The sequence below is a fragment of the Schistocerca americana genome, chromosome 5, assembly GCF_021461395.2.
Source record: "Schistocerca americana isolate TAMUIC-IGC-003095 chromosome 5, iqSchAmer2.1, whole genome shotgun sequence".
NCBI classification, from domain to species: domain Eukaryota; kingdom Metazoa; phylum Arthropoda; class Insecta; order Orthoptera; family Acrididae; genus Schistocerca; species Schistocerca americana.
This window is the reverse complement of record NC_060123.1, coordinates 463445033-463463482: the sequence shown is the minus strand read 5'-3', so window position 1 is coordinate 463463482 and position 18450 is coordinate 463445033. Positions and strand designations below refer to the sequence as shown.

Sequence of the window (18450 nt, the reverse complement as noted above, 5' to 3'; positions counted from 1 at the left end):
GTTTTTTGAGGTGGAGGGTGGCATGCTGTTCTAATTTACGGTTGGCCTGTAGGAGGATGCTCTGAACAGCCGGTGTGGATGTGGGGGAGGAAAGATTAAGGACTTTTATTAAGGATAGGAGTTGACGGGTGTGTTCATTGGCCGAGTTGATGTGTAGGTGAAGGATTAGGTGGGTGAGGGCAATGGATTGTTCAGTTTGGAACTGGTATAGGGACTGATGGAAGGAAGGGTTGCAGCCAGAGATGGGAACTTTGAGTGTGAGGCCTTTGGGGGTAATGCCAAATGTCAGACAAGCCTGAGAAAATAAAATATGCGAGCGTAATCTGGCTAGGGCGAAGGCATGTTTGCGGAGGGAATGTAAATAAAACTTAATGGGGTCATTGTGGGGGTGTTGTGAGGGTGACATGGTGTTAGAAGGTGGAAAGTGTAACATGAGGTGAAATGAAAATGAAAATAAAAATATATGGGGAGAGATAAAGGTGAACCGGAAAGAAACTGGAGATCTGGAATGAAAAAAGGCGAAAAGGTGTTGGTTACAGCTGGGCTATGTTGGACTTGGGTTGGTAGACAACGATGTGCATAAAGGTTAGGTGGTTGTGTTGCCGCCAAAACACGTTAAAGGACGGAGAAATTCGGGAAAATTTCGAAAAAACTGCGTGTAGTATATTAAAAGGAGTGGTATTGTGGTGGCAGATTATGAAAATGAGGCTAACAATTGTCTGACGAAGAAATAATGGCGTTAAAACCTGTGGGAAGCGGCTAAAAATGATCGGTGATGTGGGAAAAACGGAAATGGAAATAAAGCGAAAGTTATTAGAACTGGCCGAAATGGTTGTTTAAAAGGTGAAAGGAGCTGTTTGTGAACTAGAAACGGTGGATATTATAGCGGCGGTAGTGCTGAAAGCGGCAAAAAATTTTTTTGGTTATGGTTTGGAAGTGGGTTACGTATTGTTGAGTATATATATAGGCGGGATAAAATAGTGCAGATTACGGTAAAAAGGAGAAGGTGAATACAAAGTGAAACTACTGGCAAAAACAGAAAGAGGAAAATAAGACGACAGAAAAGATTTCGAAATGGAACAGTGACAATAACAAACGTAATTGTTGGATTCAAATTAATGATATCAATATAATGGAAGGAAACATTCCACGTGGGAAAAATTATATATAAAAACAAAGATGAGGTGACTTACCGAACAAAAGCGCTGGCAGGTCGATAGACACACAAACAAACACAAACACACACACAAAATTCAAGCTTTCGCAACAAACTGTTGCCTCATCAGGAAAGAGGGAAGGAGAGGGGAAGACGAAAGGAAGTGGGTTTTAAGGGAGAGGGTAAGGAGTCATTCCAATCCCGGGAGCGGAAAGACTTACCTTAGGGGGAAAAAAGGACAGGTATACACTCGCACACACGCACATATCCATCCACACATACAGACACAAGCAGACATATTTAAAGACAAAGAGTTTGGGCAGAGATGTCAGTCGAGGCAGAAGTGTAGAGGCAAAGAAGTTGTTGAAAGACAGGTGAGGTATGAGTGGCGGCAACTTGAAATTAGCGGAGATTGAGGCCTGGCGGATGACGAGAAGAGAGGATATACTGAAGGGCAAGTTCCCATCTCCGGAGTTGGGATAGGTTGGTGTTGGTGGGAAGTATCCAGATAACCCGGACGGTGTAACACTGTGCCAAGATGTGCTGGCTGTGCACCAAGGCATGTTTAGCCACAGGGTGATCCTCATTACCAACAAACACTGTCTGCCTGTGTCCATTCATGCGAATGGACAGTTTGTTGCTGGTCATTCCCACATAGAATGCATCACAGTGTAGGCAGGTCAGTTGGTAAATCACGTGGGTGCTTTCACACGTGGCTCTGCCTCTGATCGTGTACACCTTCCGGGTTACAGGACTGGAGTAGGTGGTGGTGGGAGGGTGCATGGGACAGGTTTTGCATCGGGGGCGGTTACAAGGATAGGAGCCAGAGGGTAGGGAAGGTGGTTTGGGGATTTCATAGGGATGAACTAACAGGTTACGAAGGTTAGGTGGACGGCGGAAAGACACTCTTGGCGGAGTGGGGAGGATTTCATGAAGGATGGATCTCATTTCAGGGCAGGATTTGAGGAAGTCGTATCCCTGCTGGAGAGCCACATTCAGAGTCTGGTCCAGTCCCGGAAAGTATCCTGTCACAAGTGGGGCACTTTTGTGGTTCTTCTGTGGGGGATTCTGGGTTTGAGGGGACGAGGAAGTGGCTCTGGTTATTTGCTTCTGTACCAGGTCGGGAGGGTAGTTGCGGGATGCGAAAGCTATTTTCAGGTTGTTGGTGTAATGATTATTTTCCTCTTTCTGTTTTTGCCAGTAGTTTCACTTTGTATTCACCTTCTCCTTTTTACCGTAATCTGCACTATTTTATCCCGCCTATATATATACTCAACAATACGTAACCCACTTCCAAACCATAACCAAAAAAATTTTTTGCCGCTTTCAGCACTACCGCCGCTATAATATCCACCGTTTCTAGTTCACAAACAGCTCCTTTCACCTTTTAAACAACCATTTCGGCCAGTTCTAATAACTTTCGCTTTATTTCCATTTCCGTTTTTCCCACATCACCGATCATTTTTAGCCGCTTCCCACAGGTTTTAACGCCATTATTTCTTCGTCAGACAATTGTTAGCCTCATTTTCATAATCTGCCACCACAATACCACTCCTTTTAATATACTACACGCAGTTTTTTCGAAATTTTCCCGAATTTCTCCGTCCTTTAACGTGTTTTGGCGGCAACACAACCACCTAACCTTTATGCACATCGTTGTCTACCAACCCAAGTCCAACATAGCCCAGCTGTAACCAACACCTTTTCGCCTTTTTTCATTCCAGATCTCCAGTTTCTTTCCGGTTCACCTTTATCTCTCCCCATATATTTTTATTTTCATTTTCATTTCACCTCATGTTACACTTTCCACCTTCTAACACCATGTCACCCTCACAACACCCCCACAATGACCCCATTAAGTTTTATTTACATTCCCTCCGCAAACATGCCTTCGCCCTAGCCAGATTACGCTCGCATATTTTATTTTCTCAGGCTTGTCTGACATTTGGCATTACCCCCAAAGGCCTCACACTCAAAGTTCCCATCTCTGGCTGCAACCCTTCCTTCCATCAGTCCCTATACCAGTTCCAAACTGAACAATCCATTGCCCTCACCCACCTAATCCTTCACCTACACATCAACTCGGCCAATGAACACACCCGTCAACTCCTATCCTTAATAAAAGTCCTTAATCTTTCCTCCCCCACATCCACACCGGCTGTTCAGAGCATCCTCCTACAGGCCAACCGTAAATTAGAACAGCATGCCACCCTCCACCTCAAAAAACTATCCAATCTCCTGGTTTCCCACCTCCGGAAAGGCAACTCACTCACCCTTCACAACCTTTCCAGCAAACCTCAACCTCCTCTCATTGCACACAAACCCAGTCTCTCCCATCTACTCAATCTCCCACTTCCAGCTCCACTCCCTCCAAAACCTCAAAATTCCGATCAACACAATCTGGAACCACAACACCCTAATTCAGTAGTTAACCTTTCCTCCAAACCTCTCTCCCAATCCGAAACCTCTGTCCTATCCAAAGGCCTCACCTTCAGCCCCACTCCCCGATTCAACCAAACAGCCCTCGTCAAAGATTTACTGTCCTACACCCGTACTCTCTGCTGGAAGTATCACTTTGCCACGAAGAAAAATGATCCTAATCCTACTCCTAATGATCCGACTCCTCAAGACACCATCCAAATTGAACCCTGCCTGGAACAGTTCCGTCCTCCGTCACAGCGGGACCCACCTCCTCTTCCTCAAAATCACCCTCTCCAAACCTTCCAGGAATTTCTGACTTCCAGCCTTGCATCTCAATCCTTCTTAAAAAACCTTAATCCTACACCCAACATCACCACTGCTGAAGCCCAGGCTATCCGTGATCTGAAGGCTGACCGATCCATTGTCATTCTTCCGGCGGACAAGGGTTCCACGACCGTGGTGCTTGATCGTCGGGAGTATGTGGCTGAGGGACTGCGTCAGCTTTCAGACAACACCACATACAAAGTTTGCCAAGGTAACCCCATTCCCGATGTCCAGGCGGAGCTTCGAGGAATCCTCAGAACCTTAGGCCCCCTGCAAAACCTTTCACCTGACTCCATCAACCTCCTGACCCCACCGACACCCCGCACCCCTACCTTCTACCTTCTTCCTAAAATCCACAAACCCAATCATCCCGGCCGCCCCATTGTAGCTGGTTACCAAGCCCCCACAGAACGTATCTCTGCCTACGTAGATCAACACCTTCAACCCATTACATGCAGTCTCCCATCCTTCATCAAGGACACCAACCACTTCCTTGAACGCCTGGAATCCTTACCCAATCTGTTACCCCGGAAACCATCCTTGTAACCATTGATGCCACGTCCTTATACACAAATATTCCGCACGTCCAGGGCCTCGCTGCGATGGAGCATTTCCTTTCACGCCGATCACCTGCCACCCTACCTAAAACCTCTTTCCTCATCACCTTAGCCAGCTTCATCCTGACCCACAACTTCTTCACTTTTGAGGGCCAGACATACCAACAATTAAAGGGAACAGCCATGGGCACCAGGATGGCCCCCTCGTACGCCAACCTATTCATGGGTCGCTTAGAGGAAGCCTTCTTGGTTACCCAAGTCTGCCAACCCAAAGTTTGGTACAGATTTATTGATGACATCTTCATGATCTGGACTCACAGTGAAGAAGAACTCCAGAACTTCCTCTCCAACCTCAACTCCTTTGGTTCCATCAGTTTCACCTGGTCCTACTCCAAATCCCATGCCACTTTCCTTGACGTTGACCTCCACCTGTCCAATGGCCAACTTCACACGTCCGTCCACATCAAACCCACCAACAAGCAACAGTACCTCCATTATGACAGCTGCCACCCATTCCACATCAAACGGTCCCTTCCCTACAGCCTAGGTCTTCGTGGCAAACGAATCTGCTCCAGTCCGGAATCCCTGAATCATTACACCAACAACCTGAAAACAGCTTTCGCATCCCGCAACTACCCTCCCGACCTGGTACAGAAGCAAATAACCAGAGCCACTTCCTCGTCCCCTCAAACCCAGAATCCCCCACAGAAGAACCACAAAAGTGCCCCACTTGTGACAGGATACTTTCCGGGACTGGACCAGACTCTGAATGTGGCTCTCCAGCAGGGATACGACTTCCTCAAATCCTGCCCTGAAATGAGATCCATCCTTCATGAAATCCTCCCCACTCCGCCAAGAGTGTCTTTCCGCCGTCCACCTAACCTTCGTAACCTGTTAGTTCATCCCTATGAAATCCCCAAACCACCTTCCCTACCCTCTGGCTCCTATCCTTGTAACCGCCCCCGATGCAAAACCTGTCCCATGCACCCTCCCACCACCACCTACTCCAGTCCTGTAACCCGGAAGGTGTACACGATCAGAGGCAGAGCCACGTGTGAAAGCACCCACGTGATTTACCAACTGACCTGCCTACACTGTGATGCATTCTATGTGGGAATGACCAGCAACAAACTGTCCATTCGCATGAATGGACACAGGCAGACAGTGTTTGTTGGTAATGAGGATCACCCTGTGGCTAAACATGCCTTGGTGCACAGCCAGCACATCTTGGCACAGTGTTACACCGTCCGGGTTATCTGGATACTTCCCACCAACACCAACCTATCCCAACTCCGGAGATGGGAACTTGCCCTTCAGTATATCCTCTCTTCTCGTCATCCGCCAGGCCTCAATCTCCGCTAATTTCAAGTTGCCGCCACTCATACCTCACCTGTCTTTCAACAACTTCTTTGCCTCTACACTTCTGCCTCGACTGACATCTCTGCCCAAACTCTTTGTCTTTAAATATGTCTGCTTGTGTCTGTATGTGTGGATGGATATGTGCGTGTGTGCGAGTGTATACCTGTCCTTTTTTCCCCCTAAGGTAAGTCTTTCCGCTCCCGGGATTGGAATGACTCCTTACCCTCTCCCTTAAAACCCACTTCCTTTCGTCTTCCCCTCTCCTTCCCTCTTTCCTGATGAGGCAACAGTTTGTTGCGAAAGCTTGAATTTTGTGTGTGTGTTTGTGTTTGTTTGTGTGTCTATCGACCTGCCAGCGCTTTTGTTCGGTAAGTCACCTCATCTTTGTTTTTTATATATATATATATATATATATATATATATATATATATATATATATATATATATATATATATATATATATATATATATATATATATATAAAAATAGGGGGAAACATTCCACGTAGGAAAAATATATCTAAAAACAAAGATGATGTGACTTACCAAATGAAAGTGCTGGCAGGTCGACAGACACACAAACAAACACAAACATACACACAAAATTCAAGCTTTCGCAACAAACTGTTGCCTCATCAGGAAAGAGGGAAGGAGAGGGAAAGACGAAAGGATGTGGGTTTTAAGGGAGAGGGTAAGGATTCATTCCAATCCCGGGAGCGGAAAGACTTACCTTAGGGGGAAAAAAGGACGGGTATACACTCGCACACACACACACATATCCATCCACACATATACAGACACAAGCAGACATATTTAAAGACAAAGAGTTTGGGCAGAGATGTCAGTCGAGGTGGAAGTGCATATGTGTGGATGGATATGTGTGTGTGTGCGAGTGTATACCCGTCCCTTTTTCCCCCTAAGGTAAGTCTTTCCGCTCCCGGGATTGGAATGACTTCTTACCCTCTCCCTTAAAACCCACATCCTTTCGTCTTTCCCTCTCCTTCCCTCTTTCCTGATGAGGCAACAGTTTGTTGCGAAAGCTTGAATTTTCTGTGTATGTTTGCGTTTGTTTGTGTGTCTGTCGACCTGCCAGCACTTTCATTTGGTAAGTCACATCATCTTTGTTTTTAGATATATATATATAGGGAAACATTCCACGTGGGAAAAATATATCTAAAAACAAAGATGATGTGATTTACCAAATGAAAGCGCTGGCAGGTCGATAGACACACAAACAAACACAAACATACACACAAAATGCAACCTTTCACAACCAATGGTTGCTTCATCAGGAAAGACGAAAGGATGTGGGTTTTAAGGGAGAGGGTAAGGAGTCATTCCAATCCCGGGAGCGGAAAGACTTACCTTAGGGGGAAAAAAGGACAGGTATACACTCGCACACACACACACACACACACACACATATCCATCTGCACATACACAGACACAAGCAGACATTTGTAAAGGCAAAGAGTTTGGGCAGAGATGTCAGTCGAGGCAGAAGTACAGAGGCAAAGATTTGTTGAATGACCGGTGAGGTATGAATGGCGGCAACTTGAAATTAGTGGAGGTTGAGGCCTGGTGGGTAACGAGAAGAGAGGATATACTGAAGGGCAAGTTCCCATCTCCGGAGTTCTGACAGGTTGGTGTTAGTGGGAAGTATCCAGATAACCCGGACGGTGTAACACTGTGCCAAGGTGTGCTGGCCATGCACCATGGCATGTTTAGCAACAGGGTGATCCTCATTACCAACAAACACTGTCTGCCTGTGTCCATTCATGCGAATGGACAGTCCGTTGCTGGTCATTCCCACATAGAAAGCTTCACAGTGTAGGCAGGTCAGTTGGTAAATCACGTGGGTGCTTTCACACGAGGCTCTGCCTTTGATCGTGTACACCTTCTGGGTCACAGGACTGGAGTAGGTGGTGGTGGGAGGGTGCATGGGGCAGGTTTTACACCGGGGCAGTTACAAGGGTAGGAGCCAGAGGGTAGGGAAGGTGGTTTAGGGATTTCATAAGGATGAACCAAGAGGTTACGAAGGTTAGGTGGACGGCAGAAAGACACTCTTGGTGGAGTGGGGAGGATTTCATGAAGGATGGATTTCATTTCAGGGCAGGATTTGAGGAAGTGGTGTCCCTGCTGGAGAGCCACATTCAGAGTCTGATCCAGCCCAGAAAGTATCCTGTCACAAGTGGTGCACTTTTGGGGTTCTTCTGTAGCAGGTTTTGGGTTTGAGGGGATGAGGAAGGGGCTCTGGTAATTTGCTTCTGTACCAGGTCGGGAGGGTAGTTGTGGGATGCGAAAGCTGTTTTCCGGTTGTTGGTGTAATGGTTCAGGGATTTCGGACTGGAGCAGATTTGTTTGCAACGAAGACCTAAGCTGTAGGGAAGGGACCGTTTGATGTGGAATGGGTGGCAGCTGTCATAATGGAGGTGTTGTTGCTTGTTGGTGGGTTTGATGTGGACGGACGTGTGAAGCTGGCCATTGGACAGATGGAGGTCAACGTCAAAGAAAGTGGCATGGGATTTGGAGTAGGACCAGGTGAACCTGATGGAACCAAAGGAGTTGAGGTTGGAGAGGAAATTCTGGAGTTCTTCTTCACTGTGAGTCCAAATCATGAAGATGTCATCAATAAATCTGTACCAAACTTTGAGGCTTCCTCTAAGTGACCCATAAATAGGTTGGCATACGAGGGGGCCATCCTGCTGAAGCAACCGTTGGTTGCGAAATCTTGAATTTTGTGTGTATGTTTGTGTTTGTTTGTGTGTCTATCATCATGCCAGCACTTTCGTTTGGTAAGTCACATCATCTTTGTTTTTAGATATATTTTTCCCACGTGGAATGTTTCCCTCTGCTTGTGTCTGTGTATGTGCTGATGGATATGTGTGTGTGTGCGAGTGTATACCTATCCTTTTTCCCCCCTAAGGTAAGTCTTTCCGCTCCCGGGATTGGAATGACTCCTTACCCTCTCCCTTAAAACCCACATCCTTTCGTCTTTCCCTCTCCTTCCCTCTTTCCTGATGAAGCAACCGTTTGTTGGGAAAGCTTGAATTTTGTGTGTATGCTTGTGTTTGTTTGTGTGACTATCGACCTGCCAGCACTTTCGTTTGGTAAGTCACATCATCAGCTGAAGAAACAAATTAAAAATTGTTCCATGGCCAGGACCTTAACACAGGTCTCCTTGCTTATTAGGCAGATGTGCTAGCCATTACAGCACCTAAATGTTATAGCTAACACAGTTGCATGAAGTACCCTTTTCCAATGCCCTCCCCAACACAAACTTCAGTTCATGTCTTCAGCTCATTTTCTCCTTCTCCAGCTTCTATCATTATCGCAGATATAGATGAGACTCAAATGTCTCAAGGAAAATTTAATTATATCAGATCTAAAGATCACCTACGCCTGAGGTACAGGCAGGATTTCACCATTATGTCCACTGCTAGGGTGTAGTTCGAATACTGGAGAACCTCGGCAATAGTGATGACTTAATTCCAATAAAACAAGAAACAGGGCAAGAAACCAGAAAACTATCATAATAACTGTGAAAATGTCATGACTAAGTTATCATATTTACAACACACAGTAGTAAGATAGTATGACAGAAATTTGTGCTCACCTCTGTTTGTTTCAATATTTATTTTGGTTGTCTTAATTTCCTTCTCCTTTTCCTTTAATCTTCTAAGTCTCTCTAATCTGTCAGCCATTTTAGTGGACAAAATTTTCTGAACTTCATCGAGATGGTGTTTTGCTAAGTCGAGACGCATTTGGTGAATTGTCTCTATTTCCTATTCAAACAACATGTAGAGAATACAATACCAATAATCATTAGTTATGCTAGCTTTCAATTTCTATTTGATGTGTTATATTTTCTTCTGCATCAGCAGATATTTTTCTGCTAAAGGCATTATGCATAATAGTTTTAATGATCATAAGAAAATTGCATACTGAGAAGAACTACTTTTAATAGGCGAAACAGATGAAGAATGGCCAATATAATTGCATGGAGCATCTGGTTTTTATAATTCATTCAGATATAGTAACCACTTGAGTGTCACTCTGGAATTTGTTTAACAGTAATGTTGACTTTTGCTTTATTGGAAAAGTTAATTCATCATTTTACAAAAAAATTAGCTACACATCTTCTCAAAGCTCTCTCCTTTAAGTTACATCCAGTACACTGACACTGGAAAGATAACTGAGATTTGCAAGTGCCACTAAGTATAATATTGTAGTGCTTAAAAGCTGCTGTAGAAGTAATAGCTAATGAGAAGTTTTAGTTTTAATACATACATAGTACTGTTGTATATTTTATAAAGAGCTACTCATAAAGAGAGTAATTGGCAGCCCTGCAGCCAAGCGACTAGCGCGAGGTTTGGTGTTCTCGTAAAGATAAGTTATTTTAGATTATAAAACACATAGATTAGTACTGATTACGTGGTAAATAAGTGTATTAGTGTGCCGTTTAAGTGTACCATTAAAGGTTTCATCTCTCATTACGTAATATAGCAGAAAACGCGAAAAGACCGTACAGTCGTATTTTCTGTTTACGTTCTGCTGCAGCAAATCTATAGAATTTCGTTTAGTTGTTCCTTGCTCTCTCCAGCAATTTAACTTAGCGTACCTCTTCATTATTTAACTAGCATTTCCGGAAAGTAGCGTAAAGTTTAACTTGTTGTTTCAGAAACTTTGCACTTTTGTTTTTGTTTACACACAGTTGCGTATAGGCCAAATTTGTGTAACCATATTTTCGTGTTTATCTGTAATTTAACTGACTTATTCTTAATAAATTATTACGTTTATCATGAGTGAAAAGTGCTTGACTTGCCGTAGAATTGTTAGGTCGGGGCTTTGGTGTGATGGGTGCTGTAGTTTTTTCCATGTGGGTGACTGTAGTGGCGTGGGAATAGGGGAAGTAAATGAGACTCATCAGTGGTTTTGTAGGATTTGTAGTAGAGATAGGAAGATACTGGAACAGGAGGGGAAAATTGCTGCCCTTCAGGCTGAGTTAGACAAGGCCAGGGGAGATCTTGACAGGTTAAGGAGGGAGAAGGGTAAAGAGAGGTGGGAAGTGGCAACAGGCAACAGGAGGAACAGGCCTAGAACTTTGTCTGACAGCTTTATGGTGAATGTGGAAAATAGATTTGACCTGTTGCTTCAGTTAGAAGCTGGTGAGCCTCAAGCAGTTACAGGTGTAGACAGGGCACAACAAACTTTCAGCAGCAAATTGAAAAGTAAGAATGTAGGGAAATCAGTAAAGAGAAAGAAAGTGTTGTTGTTAGGTAGTTCCCATGGAAGAGGTGTTGGCCAACTCTTGCAGGATGAACTAGGATCAGAATACCAGGTCACCAATTTTTTTAAACCTAGTGCTGGTCTGGAGCAGGTGACAGAGGATTTAGGATCACTTTGCAAAGATTTCACTAAGGAAGACACCGTGGTTATAGTAGGTGGGGCAGGTAACAGTATTGACAGAGATCCTGGGTACAGCATAGAGTGTGACCTGGCGAAGATTGCATCAGCATCGAGGCATACCAGTGTTGAGTTTGTATCTGTTCTTGGGCGCCATGACCGACCTCATTTGAACTCTTCTGTCAAGAGAGTTAATTTGGAGCTGGAACGGCTGCTCATGTCGGGTGCGGGGTCACACATTGGTGTGGTTCATGTTGATTCTGTCAGTAGGTGGGATTATACTAGGCATGGCCTTCACCTCAACAGGAAGGGGAAGGGTAAATTGGCTGGGGAAATAGCAGGAAAGTTAAAGGGGGGAGGCACTGTCATGAGTGGTAAAATACCAGTGGTTATAGGATTCAGAAAAGACCCTTTTTTAGGGTAGGGAGGACAGAAAGAAAACAAATTTTAAGAGAGGTTAGAACTGAGACAAACCTTCAGTTTGAGAAAGAAATCAAAAAACATAATTCCAGCTTATTACATCAACATAAACAGCCATTGGTTAAGAATTTTCAACTGTCAGCAGATATTTTAACTCCATCCAATCTTAAGTCAGTCAATGTGAAATGTCAGCTATCTTTATTGCATCAAAATATTCGAGGACTGAGAAATAAAATTAATGAATTAACTATCTGCATAGATGAATTAGAGTCTTCAAACCCAGCTGACATAATCTGCCTCTCTGAACATCATGTGACCACTGGTATAGAACTTTTAAGTGTTACAGGGTTTAGGTTAGCATCTCACTATTGTAGATCAGAAATGGAGAAAGGAGGAGTTGCCACATTCATCAGGAACTGTCATAAATTTAAGAACATAGACATTCATAAATTTTGCCTAGAACAGCATATGGAAGCATGTGCAACAGAATTAGATTTTCACAAAAAATCTTTCATAATATTAAGTGTATATCGAGCACCTGCAGGTAACTTTAATCTGTTTGTAAACCACCTTGAAGCTGTACTGGCCCATTTAACAACCAAAAACAAAGAAATAGTGGTTGCTGGTGATTTCAATGTAGATTTCCTTAAAGACTCTCCCAATAAGAACCTATTTGAGTTAGTAACACTATCATTCAACTTAATTCCCACAGTAAAGTTCCCCACTAGGATAACCACTTGCTCACAAACAGCCATTGATAATATCTTTATAGAAAAGTCAAATGAACAAAATTATATTACAAAACCAATAGTCAATGGCCTCTCAGACCATGACATGCAGTTCCTTCTGTTAAATGTTAATACTGAACAGGATATAAAATCTGTTAAATCTGAGCTCAAGAGGGTAATCAGTAAGCCAAAAATTGATTATTTTAGGACACTCCTCAGAGACATTCACTGGACTGATGTTTACAGTGCTCATGGCATGAATGAAAAATATAACATTTTTGCTAATAAAGTGCTTACCTTATTTGAACACTGCTTTCCCCCAAAACTTACCAAGGTTAGAGCAAAGTCTACAAAGAAGCCATGGATTACTCGAGGAATAGGGGTATCTTGTAAAACAAAAAGAAAACTGTATCTGTCAATCCGAAACATTTCCAATGTTGATGCTATAGCACATTATAAGAAATACTGCAAAATATTAAAGACTGTAATACGGATGTCAAAGCAAATATATTACAAGGAAAAGATAGTCATATCAGATAACAAAATAAAGACAATATGGGATATAGTGAAGGAGGAGACCGGTAGAACCAGACATGAAGAGGAACAAATAGCATTAAGAGTAAATGATGCATTGGTGACAGATGTGTATAGTGTTGCAGAACTTTTTAACAAACATTTTATAACTGTTACTGAAAAGATGGGGTTGTCAGGTTTGGTAGATGCTGCTATGGATTACCTTAGACCAGACATTTCAAGTAACTTCCATAATATGAATTTGACCCTCACTACCCCAACAGAAATAATGTCCATCATAAAATCTTTAAAATCAAAAACATCTAGTGGGTATGATGAAATATCAACAAAGTTAATTAAAGAATGTGATTCTGAGCTAAGTAACATATTAAGCTATCTGTGTAACCAGTCGTTTATCAGTGGAATATTTCCCGAATGGCTGAAATATGCTGAAGTTAAGCCACTGTTTAAGAAGGGAGATAAAGAAATAGCATCAAATTTCCGTCCAATTTCACTGTTGCCAGCATTCTCAAAAATTTTCGAAAAAGTAATGTACAGTCGTCTTTATAACCATCTTATCTCAAATAACATACTGTCAAAGTCACAGTTTGGATTTCTAAAAGGTTCTGATATTGAGAAGGCTATCTACACTTACAGTGAAAATGTACTTAATTCATTAGACAAAAAATTGCAGGCAACTGGTATATTTTGTGATCTGTCAAAGGCATTTGACTGTGTAAATCACAATATCCTTTTAAGTAAACTAGAATATTATAGTGTAACAGGAAATGCTGCAAAATGGTTCAAATCTTATATCTCTGGCAGGAAACAAAGGGTGTTATTAGGAAAGAGACATGTATCAAGCTATCAGGCATCATCCAACTGGGAACTAATTACATGTGGGGTCCCACAAGGTTCCATTTTGGGGCCCTTACTTTTTCTTGTGTATATCAATGACCTTTCATCAGTAACATTACCAGATGTTAAGTTTGTTTTGTTTGCTGATGATACAAACATTGCAATAAATAGCAAATCAAGTGTAGTCTTAGAAAGATCAGCCAATAAAATATTTGTAGACATTAATCACTGGTTCCTAGCCAATTCTTTGTCACTAAACTTTGAAAAAACACACTACATGCAGTTCAGAACTTGTAAGGGGTGTCCCAAGAGTATATGTCTAACATATGATGACAAGAAGATAGAAGAAGTGGACGGTGTTAAATTCTTGGGATTACAGCTTGATAATAAATTCAACTGGGAGGAGCACACCACAGAACTGCTGAAGCGTCTTAACAAATCTCTGTTTGCAATGCGAATTTTGTCAGACATAGGGGATATAAAAATGAAAAAGCTGGCATACTATGCTTACTTTCATTCCATAATGTCATATGGGATTATTTTCTGGGGTAATTCATCAAGCCAAGCTAAAGTTTTCCGGGCACAAAAACGTGCAGTAAGAATTATATGTGGTGTGAACTCAAGAACATCCTGCAGAAGCCTGTTTAGGGAACTAGGGATACTAACTACAGCTTCCCAATATATTTATTCCTTAATGAAATTTGTCATTAAAAATATATCACTTTTTCAAACCAACAGCTCAATTCATGGAATCAATACTAGAAATAAGAATAATCTTCACAAGGATTTAAAGTCACTTAGTCTTGTACAAAAAGGTGTGCATTATTCAGGAACACACATTTTCAATAACTTGCCAGCAGCCATAAAAAGCTTAACAACCAATGAAATTCAGTTTAAGAGAAGCCTAAAGGATTTATTGGTGGCCAACTCCTTCTACTCCATTGATGAATTTCTGAGGAAAACCAACTGATTTGTATATAAGTACAACATAACTTCTGCACAATTTCAGTGCAGTAATGTGTTCACTGAAAATTTGTGTGTGTGTGTGTGTGTGTAAGTATAATCTAACTTCTGCACCATTTCAGTGCAGTAATGTGTTCATTGTAAATAAGTATTACAGTAGTTGTATTACATGTTTCTTACCTTATAAATAAATATAAAACTTTTTTATTTTAAATTCAGTGCAATAGTATTTGTAAAATGACTCTTAGTGTTCATTAAAAAATGACGATCATTCCACTTGGGACCTGTGGAATGGTACATTAGCTTATTTGTTTTAGTTTAAATATTTGTCATGTATTGTTGTTTTTCTGACATGTTCCACATCCTGGAGGACCTCCTCACTACGGATCAATTTGAATGAAAGTAAATCTAATCTAATCTAATCTATGAGCTTTATATCAATTATAAATATACAAATAACAGACTGCACAACTATATTGTGCTAAAATGGTTGTGCACTTTATACTTGTGTAGAGAATGCAGCTTGACCTAATCTTAATTTCTGCTGTACTGCCAGCATCAAGCATCATCTTTTGTTGATAGATAATAATTAACAAAACATTCAGCTAACTTAATGACATTTATACATTGCATATTCCATAAGTATAAGCCAGTCATTTTAGATTAAATCAACAACAATGAGTCATTTCCAAAAACCTATCTGGTGCCCCCTTCTACCATTCTGACCAGGCTCCACCCCGATGCCTGTATAAATTGGTTTGAAGAGTGGAACCCGCCACTAAATCATCTGCCTTGGCTAAAAGAATAACATCACGATGGATAAGTGTTAAAAATTGCTGTAGAGTACTGATATATATCAACAGTTTGATGACTGCCTACACTTTTTGTCACGTTGGACACTGTGAAGCAACCAGCATGAACTGAGATGTGGCTAGCCTTAGGGGCTGTAATTGTGCTTAGTGCTCCATGATTATGGAGAAAGGGCAGTTGATTTTTTAAAACGCAAACCTAATCTGGCAATAGCACAGGCTGAAATAGAGCAGCTAAGAGGCTCAGTTGGCAACAGGATCGTACAGGATGTGTGACATTCTCGGAGTATTTTAAAGTTCACAACAATGTTTTATTCTGAAATGTTTTTCATATGCCTTTCAACCAAGTTACTGGTGTGAGTTCCTACATGCCTGCTAGAACCAAAGCACCAGCATCATGCCACCATTCCCAGTGCTCTGCTGAATAAACCAATTTCATGCAACTGAGGCAGCCAATAGGAAGCATGAGAAAGGAATCACATGGTGCTTGCTGGCCAAATCTTAGAGGGCAGAGCACAATGTAATCTCTCTTGGTTTCCAGGTTTTCAACAGAGCACACGGTCTCCTGCAATCTGTCGCTCTGTGCTTCTGGAGCAGACACCAGCTAAATCAGCCGTGAACCAACTTCTCACCCTCCTCCTATTTCAGCTATCACCCAGACTAGCAGGACGACTTATAGCCCAGCATGGATGAGCCCTTCTGTACTGTGAGTACCAAGAATATACCAGAATTTAGTTTATTCAACTCCTTCATTTAAAAAAATTCCTTTCTAATGCCCTCTACTCACATTCTGACCAGGCTTCAGCCCAAAACCTGTACAAATTGGTTTGAGAGGTGAGGTCCCTCACTGTTCAGTCTGAACGGAGGCCTATAAATTTTGTTTCATGTTTGATGCTGTGTGGTTGGTGAGAAGTTCGAGCAACACAGTGCTGCTGTTGTTATATGGCAGGTGCTGTCGAGCAGCAGCTGGGAGCGTGTTGCATTTACAAATTCTCTCATTCCCTCACTGCTGTGGGCAAAGCCTGCAGCAAACTGCCTGCCCGCCAGCCTGGCTTGAGAGTCACATCATGAGTCCATCATGCCACCCAGTGATGCGAGAAGCTGTCCAAGTGTGCATTGTGGGTCAGCCAGCACTGCCAAAGACCCTCTTGTCACCATATGCCAATGCTGAGTGCCACTTTCAAAGCGGTCTACTTGTACATGGCGAGCTACGTTGTGAGTTTGTGCAGCTCCTGTGGCCTTGCCAACAGTTGCCGTGATGGGCCAAGTAAAAGAGTGCACTATAAGCAACTATCACACTGTTCACCTGCCACTGTCACCCTCCTACCACTTCTGATGCCTGGCCTGCCAGCCAAGCTGATGGCCAAGATGACACACTGTCACCTTGCTGTTTGTTGCCGCCATGTCGTGCAGCCCATTTGCCGCCTACCCTCTGAGCAGTCCACCTGTTGTTGCACCACCTAAGGGTTGTGGCTTCAACCCTGGGGTGCCTCTACCTCAAAGCCATTGCTGCCAGTTGCAGCCAGGCCAACGCTGCTGACATGTGGGTGCCTAGTGCCTGCAGTCCCAGCTGTCCACATGTGCACTGTTGGTGCCGCCCATCACATGTGGCATCACATAGTGTCTTGATAAGTACATCTGAACATTTTGGCTATTGAGAGCAAATATTGACTAGGAAGATGTTGATCTGCATCTACATCTACATTTATACTCCGCAAGCCACCCAACGGTGTGTGGCGGAGGGCACTTTACATGCCACTGTCATTACCTCCCTTTTCTGTTCCAGTCGCGCGTAGTTCGCAGGAAGAACGACTGCCGGAAAGCCTCCATGCGCGTTCGAATCTCTCTAATTTTACATTCGTGATCTCCTTGGGAGGTATAAGTAGGGGGAAGCAATATATTCGATACCTCATCCAGAAACGCACCCTCTCGAAACCTGGACAGCAAGGTACACTGCGTTGCAGAGCACCTGTCTTGCAGAGTCTGCCACTTGAGTTTGCTAAACATCTCCGTAACGCTATCATGTTTACCAAATAACCCTGTGACGAAACGTGCCGCTCTTCTTTGGATCTTCTCTATCTCCTCCGTCAACCCGATCTGGTACGGATCCCACACTGATGAGCAGTACTCAAGTATAGGTCAAACGAGTGTTTTGTAAGCCACCTCCTTTGTTGATGGACTACATTATCTAAGGACTCTCCCAATGAATCTCAACCTGGTACCCGCCTTACCAACAATTAATTTTATATGATCATTCCACTTCAAATCATTCCGCACGCATACTCCCAGATATTTTACAGAAGTAACTGCTAACAGTGTTTGTTCCGCTATTTTGTAAGCAACCTCCTTTGTTGATGGACTACATTATCTAAGGACTCTCCCAATGAATCTCAACCTGGTACCCGCCTTACCAACAATTAATTTTATATGATCATTCCACTTCAAATCATTCCGCACGCATACTCCCAGATATTTTACAGAAGTAACTGCTAACAGTGTTTGTTCCGCTATCATATAATCATACAACAAAGGGTCCTTCTTTCTATGTATTTGCAATACATTACATTTGTCTTTGTTAAGGATCAGTTGCCACTCCCTGCAGAAAGTGCCTATCCGCTGCAGATCTTCCTGCATTTTGCTACAATTTTCTAATGCTGCAACTTCTCTGTATACTACAGCATCATTCGCAAAAAGACGCATGGAACTTCCGACACTATCTACTAGGTCATTTATATATATTGTGAAAAGCAATGGTCCCATAACACTCCTTGTGGCACGCCAGAGGTTACTTTAACGTCTGTAGACGTCTCTCCACTGAGAACAGCACGCTGTGTTCTGTTTGCTAAAAACTCTTCAATCCAGCCCCACAGCTGGTCTGATATTCCGTAGGCTCTTACTTTGTTTATCAGGCGACAGTGCGGAACTGTATCGAACGCC

The 18450-nt window shown here is 42.8% G+C and overlaps 1 protein-coding gene across 1 annotated transcript in view; it reads right to left on the bottom strand.

The window, feature by feature from the left end:
* LOC124616435 (cilia- and flagella-associated protein 91-like) overlaps positions 1-18450 on the bottom strand; it is a 295797-nt gene that overhangs the window by 178630 nt on the left and 98717 nt on the right. The window contains exon 7 of the mRNA XM_047144742.1: positions 9433-9601. Within this exon, the coding sequence (XP_047000698.1) occupies positions 9433-9601 (169 nt within the window). The remainder of the gene's footprint in view (positions 1-9432; positions 9602-18450) is intronic.